Source organism: Atta colombica, unplaced genomic scaffold (assembly GCF_001594045.1).
Source record: "Atta colombica isolate Treedump-2 unplaced genomic scaffold, Acol1.0 scaffold27, whole genome shotgun sequence".
In the NCBI taxonomy this organism is placed as follows: Eukaryota; Metazoa; Arthropoda; class Insecta; order Hymenoptera; family Formicidae; genus Atta; species Atta colombica.
Genome location: NW_017259370.1, coordinates 4,016,199 through 4,024,676, shown reverse-complemented (window position 1 = coordinate 4,024,676; position 8,478 = coordinate 4,016,199). Strand labels below are relative to the sequence as shown.

Below are 8,478 nucleotides of genomic sequence, written 5' to 3'. Positions count from 1 at the left end.
ACTTCAGTGTTTACAAAGATGATTTGCCTTGAGACAAAACACTTCAGGCTCAATAGATTTCTTTTGCTCGCGATTGGTTTATGGCCTCACCAGAGATCGAAACTTGCTCAAATTCAATTTATCGTACTTTTTACTATTTTAACAACTTTTATTGTATTTCAGGTGGTGATAAGTCATTTTTCATACGAAATAATTAACAGATTAGAATTCGAAACTTATTAATCATGTTAAGGAATTATTCATTTAATATGAAATTTTCAACAGAATTACTTATTTGCAGTTTACAACGTTTTTAACTTTAAAATGCACTGTAGATCTCATTATCAATGTTCTGTCTTCCGCATTTTTCTTCACTTGCTATGCAATTAAATATTATTCGTTTTGGATAAACACCAATACTGTAAGTCAAATATTTATTATAGTTCCAAGACAAATATTCGTAATATATATATAATAAATCTTCAAATATGACATTTTTTATATATACTTTATACGAAAATTGCATAAAACATTATTGATGTAATAGATGAGAGTTTCACTAGAACAACTTCAATATGTTTGTAACGAAATAAAAAATAAAAACGAAATTGCTATTATAGAAAAGTATGGCCGTATAGGAAAACATCAAACGAGAATAATTACGAGTAAGATAATATATATATTCTTACATTTTGAATTATTAATAAGAGTAAAAAAATTTATAAAACTGAAATAAATTTTATTTAAATAAATTCTTGATATTTATACATATTGTATATTGTTTACTTTCTAATTTAATGTTAGCAATTGCCGCATGTAGCATAACTATTTATCTCTTCCTGCCAATCTGGCCTCGTATATTTGACGTAATTATGGCTATAAACAATTCCCGATCACGCTCTGCAGGAATTCATATTGCAACAGAATATTTTATTGATCAAGAAAATTTTTCCTACTTAATTCTTTTGCATACAAACGCAGCCTTGTGCATAGGGGCAATTGCAATGGCAGCAACAGGCACGATGTTGATAGCGTACCTCAAACATATTTGTGGAATGTTTAGCATTGCAAGGTAGAATTCAGTACAATTATATGTTTTATAAGTGAAATCTATTCTTTGTTTATTCTCAATGATATATAAAAAGATGAAGTACTTGCAGAAAAAAATATGTATTCATATAGTTTCCGTATTAAGAAGGCAATGGCAATTAATATGCAACAAGATGTTAATGAAGAAAAAATGATTATAATTTATAAAGGAATAATATGTGCGATAGACATTCATCGCAAAGCTATAGAGTCAGTACACATTCTACAATATCTGTATAAGGTGCTCTACTAATTTTGTTTTCTTTTTGAAGGTTTTCTCAAATCTTTATAAAGAATTTTGAAGGATCTTTTTTCTGTTTAATAGTGGCTGGTATAGTTTGCTTAACCAGCACTCTAGTTCAAGTAAGTTTTATTTTTTGTTATTAAACGCGCGTATCTTACCATGAAAGATATAGTTTTCATATTAAGGTTAAATAAAAAATTATTAATTAGAACAGTATGGAATACTAATGCCCTTAAAAAATATAATCATTCAAAACTCATGATTACTCTTCATTCACCTTTTTTTATAATCATAAGTTATATACATTATTCGCATACATATGTTACAAAAATAATACAGTTTTCTAATATGCGCAACAAAATAAAATAATTTATTATATAATGCAAACTCTATAATTTGTCCTAAGGAATTACAAAACAATTACAAAATTTCTTGCTTGTAAAAAGTTAAAATACACATATAACATATGTTTTATATTATGTTTTACATTTTTTTAGATCATAACATATAATAGCACAGAGCAACTTATATTACAACTTGTATACATAAGTATTCTCTATATATACATGTTTTTGTCCAATTATACCGCACAAGATATTACAGATCATAATGAATACGTATTTGCTACAGTGTAAGAGACATTTGTGTCGAACGTTCATACTTAATTTTAAGTGTTCTATAAATACTTTTAACAAAGAGTTGAATTAACAAAAGTATTCAAAAATAATACTACTGGATGCGGCATCAAAATTTGGACACATTGCAATTTAAATTTTCTTATATTGTGCCTCTGCCAGAGATTGCTGCAATCTCTGCCAGAGATTGTCCGAGAAAGATTGATGCTTCTAGTAAATAGTCATATTCTCAAAATATCTGGCCGCAATACTGAAATCAAGTGCGTAAGAATTCGAAGAATCGCGATCATCGAAGGCCTTAATGCTGCGCTAAGCAACGGAAATAATTCGGTTCATTGGATACCCGAGATCGACCGTTTATGACGTTGTGGCAAAATATACGGCCTTAGAACAGTCCAAAGTACGTTCCAGTATGTCAGCAAGAAACAGTTACTCAAAAGAATGCACTGCGAAGACCTCCGCAATCATTGGAAGAGCTCAAGTGTTGATTTCGAATGACCAGAGCAATCATTGCGAAAATTAGCATCGATTGTTGGTGTAAGCCAGCCAATAATGCGTCGAATTGCAAGGAGGACCTTCGATACAAATCGAATCCATTAAAGATAGATACTCTCTGCCAAGACAAAATGAGTTGTTGCAATCTGCTATTGCGTTCTTTGAAAAACGAAGCGTCGGGACGAATTAGGTTTTTTCTGACGAAAAAATTTTTACTGCTGATGTCAAAATTAACCGGAGGAATGACCGATGACTCACCTATAGGATGTCTCTATTGTTATTAGAACGAAATTTCCAACGTTCACGTGCGAGATGTTGTGTCCAATGAGAGTGATGTCATGCCACCAAATTTCTTTATAAAAAAGGAAATTGTCACAAAAAAAGTGTATGAAGGGTTCTGATGGATGTAATGAAGCCGGAAAGAAACTGTAGCGTCCGAAAGGCCACATGTTTTTCAGCAGAACGGTGCTCATTCGAGTGATTTGATTCAAAATTGACAACGTCGATGTGTTTTGGTCCAAGGCATTCTGGCCTCCAAACAGCCCAGATTTAAATCCCTTGGACTATTACGTATGCAGTAGAAAGAGTCACAAACAAGTCTCGACATCTCAATGTGATATAAGAATCGCTATTGAGGCAGCATTCGTCGGCATGGACAGCGCTACATTACAGCGTGCGAATACTTCAGATTCAGAAAAGAGGTCGTCATTCAAAATAATGGGAATACCGAATAAATGTGCTCTACAGGGATCCCCCAAGTGCCATATAAAAGGATATTTTGTATATTCATAATATTTAATTTTTCAATAAAAAAGTTTTGTTTAAAGAAATTGTTCGATTTGTCGGATTTTGGTGACGCATCCTGTATTCTTGAACAAACATACAATAACAATTTATACTATAACAATGTTTTTGTTTTTCATATTAAGTTTTCATATTAAGTTTTACATTAATTTATCATTGTTTTGTAGGTATAATGTTGAATGGTATGTGGCTCCGTTACACATACAGAAAATGATGTTATTTCTACTGCAAAAGGGTACAAAGGCTTTTCATTTGAACCTCGGTGGAATATTCGTTGCGTCTATGGAAAGTGCTGCTACGGTAAGAGACATATATAAAGTTTTTATTCCCCGCGAATATTATTGTTTAATCGAAAATAATAACATTCACAGTCATTCAACATTTTGACTACTTTAGAATTATTTAGATAATCAAAAGTAACTTTATTAAATTAAGTTGATACTGAAATGTAAATTAGTTGATCTAAAAAAATAGAATAAAGAACAGAGAAAACTTAAATTAGTACTATATACCAATTTGGTGTGTTGCATTCACGAATATTATGCAATAAATCAATTTTCCTTATTTGAAAATATATTGATGGATTAATCTGAAAAAATGGATTTTTTGTTTAATTAAATCTCGCTTTGCGTGCAAATTTAGAAACCTATGTGGAATCACGCTTCGTGTGGAAAATTGTAAATCTCTGAACAATAAAAGGGAGATTTTAATATTAATAAACAAACGTTAATATATCGTTGTAAAAGTTTGTATAACGTATACATATGTAATTTAGAATATGTAGAGCATGGAGACCTGATCGCAGCACGTGTTTTATCGCAATATTTCGCAACTGTGATAGATTTCCAAACTTCGATTCTATTGTCATTAACTTTAATGCTTATATCTGGTTTTGCAGGGCAGAATTTTTTTATGTCAGATTCTTTTATTTTATGCAAAAGCGTGCTAAATTCATCAAAACCGAAAGTGATAATTCTTCTATATAATTACAAAAATCAATAAATATATTAAAGTTTTAGTCTCCGCAGTTCGTATTTTCGTTTTTTGCGTTATAAGTCTTTTAATAATTCTTCGCGATCGATGCTAATCAAACGTAACCTAACAATGAGTACGAGCCGCGAGGAGAATATGAGAATTCGCAAAAATCATACTTGTACAATATAACGATCAACGAAAAGAATGATTTATCCAACTCTCTCTATTTTTACAAATTTGCCAATAGCAACATAAATATTTACAAATATTTGACTTATTTTTTATGCTTAGAATCGAAAAGAATTTAAACATCAATTATCACACTAAGATTCAATTATCACCTTGCACTGATAACACTTTAAGTAATTTGCACAAAGACTTAGAGCAGACACCGAACAAAATCAATTTTAAATGTCATTCTTAAATCGGCTTAAAAACAAAACAAAGATGACAATTCTTAAATTATATTACTAGGGTTACATCAGTGGCATTATCCTTAAAAAAAAATGTTCAGAAAATACAATGGAGATGCAATAACCATCGACACGACCATCTCACTCAACCCTATTGTCCTGCCATTATTTTAACAGACATTCTCCACACAATTTCAATATAGCTTCATACAGAATAAAGCAAGAGAAGATATTTTCATTACAGTTGATGGGTACTTCAATATCTTACTTCACTGTTCTCTATTCTACAAGTACGAAATAATAATTGCAAAATAATTAAGATAGGTATGTATAAAAGTGAAAGAAATATAAAAAAATAAGAGAGGAGGAAAAGAAAAGGAAGAAAAATGTAAACTAATTTGATCAAAATCATTTAGCTCTTGGTTTTAGGTGTTGTTTCCTGTAAACATCGTTTCGATTCGACAAAAGATAAAAATTATTATTTAGATAAAAAATCGACATATTATAAAATATTTATATAAAAAAATATATAATTTAAAACAGACATTATATCACTTAAGTCACAACATTGAAATATACGTGTTAAAAGGGGTCGTATCGTATCTGCGAAGTCTATTATCGTACGATTCCCTAAAATGAAGTATGTATTTCTTTATGGGAAATAAATATCTATTGCCAGCATTATTGCTATAATCAAATCGACCACTTAATCATACATCTTTTCTGGAAAAGTGAATTACCATCATGTTTTTTTTTATCCGACAATAATATTTACTTCTGCATTGCATTTAAATTAAAATAAGCAATGCAGCTTAAAATTTACATAAAAAAATATTTTATTGTATTTCAAGCATGTTTATATTTTTAACTATAATTAAATAATTCAGTGAATCGCATAATAAATAAAATATTAAATTACAATTTGTAGTAATTTGAATAATTGAACCAAATCTATCAGAAAGGACAATAGATTTTTCATATTACTGTAATCTTTTAATTATAACAATTTAATGTTAGTATCATTGAAGATATAATATTATAATAAAAATAATTATTTTTATATGTTACATATTGTACTATAATAAAAGGTCACACAAAAAATTCCTGGAGCATTTCTTTTAAAATAGTTCCCTTGAATAGCGCTATAAATGTACTAATGTATGAAAGCATTCCTAGAAATCACGTTCTGACATTTTCAGTGTTTTTATCGCATTTGCAATTGACTTCCTCAATACACAACAATAACCGTTGTTTTTTCATGTCAAATCGAAATCTTTCGTCGTGTTAGAAATGTAGAGAAATGTTTGGGAAAATGGATGCACCAAACAGCTTAATTTCTTTTGCACAAAACCATCTGCACATCGATCATTAGATGTCAAGTATCTTGCCAGGCATAATGTCATGACTGTAGAATATCCGCCATATATGTTTTCGCGACTTAGTATCGCTTTACTTTTTCCTGTTACCGCTAAAGAAGTTTTGATTCTGTTGCGTGCAAATATGAACTGAAAATTTCACGAAAGTACTGAAAGACCTGACGGTAAATGATTTTCTGTAGGATCAGTGAAAGGGTAACTCGCAAGGATGACTATACTTTATAAAGTGTATAATTAGCAACAGTTATTCATTACATGGTATTGCATCGAGCATTGTGTGATTTATTTGATTTTCTAATTCTAAATCCAGAAAAGCTTCTCTCTTCACTCGCCTAGTGACAACGCAATAATGATTCCTTGTTCATATATATGCACGAACATGTCACGCAGATATAGGCTCGATCCTCGATTCCTTTTTTTTTTTACAGTGCCATCGATCGTGCGTTCGGACATAACCGAAATGAAAGCACGAATTTTTCTAGTTCCCACATTAATACTTCCAAATACTAAGAAATGTCGGCAAATGTATGCAGCTGCCTAAGGGGACTACTTCGAGTAAAATGTTGTGTAAATAAAACAGTTATTCACGTGGTAAAATTAACCTAACTATTCAAAATATCATTAAATTTAATAACTTTGAATTACATAAATTAAATTCAACTTTATGATATAAATTAAATTTAATGTATCTGCAAGTGAAAAGTATATTTGTGTACATGTACATGAAATTTAGTATACTTTTGATAAAATTTTACGAAGATTAGTACATTTTTTACTAAAATTTTATGTAGATTTGCGTAAAATTTAATATAAATAAACGTTAAATTTAAATTATTTATAACTAACTTAAATTACTTATAACTTCATTTTCATTTACAACAATTAAATATTTTCGATATGCCTGCTTGAAATTTTTCCTGCTTGAATTTGCTTCCATTATATGTAACGGAAATAAATTTCTTTTTTTTTAACAATTTATTTTGAACTTGATGCAAAAGGTAGTATGGAATAGATTTTATTTTACGTGAGAAGTTTGTACGGATCTTTATCAAGAAATAAATTTACAAGTACATTTTTATGACAAATAAACACCCGTGTAATTTCATTTCTTAATGATCGCAAATTCCACACATTTTTTCCATCTATGTAACTTTGATGACAACTGTTTCGCTTTAAATTATATTACTTTAAATTATATTACATAATTTTTTAAGTTTAGAAGAAATTTACAAGGAAATAGAAGTTATAAAGTATTTAATCGAAGGAGAGGATGCGCAAATTATCACACTGATTTTCGCAATCAAATTTCTTTCCTCGTAGAGGATCTATATATTTTCAAGTCTAAATATTTTCATCTCAATTGGATTCTCTTACTCGCTCTTGGCTTATAGTCATATTGTCGATCAAATCTCGTTCGAATTCGGATAATCTTGTACTTTGGAATTCAGAGTTATATTATTTTCCAGGTTAATATATTATTACATGCAGGATTTTTAATTGTATTATATATACATATATTTATTAGGAATATCCGAATTTCAGGATAAAATTTTTGATTTGGAAACCTGAAATTCTAATTGGAATCCGATATTCAATTCGGGACAATATTTTTCTGACCGCTTCTGAATTTTTAAGTTTAGAAATGGTTTAGTTTTCATATGTATCATACAATTAAATGCAAGAATTTATAAAGAAAAAAATCAATTTATGAAAAATTTTTTTTATTTTAAACTGTAGTGTAGAAAATATAACTTTTCGATGATTTCTGATATTAATTTTTCATTTCGTTATTACTTCATGTGGTCACACCAATGTTACCAGCATCAAAAAGCAATCGCTCGCTTGTGTTGCAAGAATAGCGAGATACTGTCTAGTTATTGCAGCTAATATCGGGAATCTTATAACATTATACTTCCACCAATCAATTATGTCGGTTCGTTTTGATATTTATGCAAATCTACTCCTTATTTCTTTATATATAAAAAATGTAAATAAATTTGATTCTTTTTTCTCTTTGGAACATCTAGAGGCTCATGAAAAACCTCCGCGAATGTTTATTTCGGTTCACTTATATAAAAAATAAAAATAAAAAGAATCATTTCAATAAATGTACACTATTAAAAGCAAAATGTTAATTTTAAACAACTCACGGTGGGATTTCCATGATGGGAAAGTATTAAGTTGACATGTAATAAGTGATATATGATAATACTACTGACAGTATCTAATAAATTTGTTTCATTTTCAAATGATAAAATATTCCGCTTTAAACTGTCAACAATTTCGGTCTTTGATTATCTATCGAAAGACGATTTTTGAACCATAGGTACAATAACTTGGCATACGTTCATGTTTTGCATTCCATAAGAAATTCAAAATAGATCTACAAAAGGAATAATGCATTCTATACACATGCGCAAACATACACATGCATATAAAAGTGGTGTTATAAATAATATATATATATA

General features: G+C 29.3%; 1 protein-coding gene across 1 annotated transcript; it reads left to right on the top strand.

Moving 5' to 3' along the window:
• The first annotated feature begins 983 nt into the window (after positions 1 to 983).
• LOC108689487 lies at positions 984 to 4,935 on the top strand. The gene is made up of 6 exons (XM_018196248.1): positions 984 to 1,051; positions 1,162 to 1,278; positions 1,341 to 1,431; positions 1,810 to 1,943; positions 3,414 to 3,546; positions 4,879 to 4,935. The coding sequence occupies exons 1-6, from the start codon at positions 984 to 986 to the stop codon at positions 4,933 to 4,935; spliced, it is 600 nt and encodes a 199-aa protein (XP_018051737.1).
• The last annotated feature ends 3,543 nt before the right edge of the window (positions 4,936 to 8,478 follow it).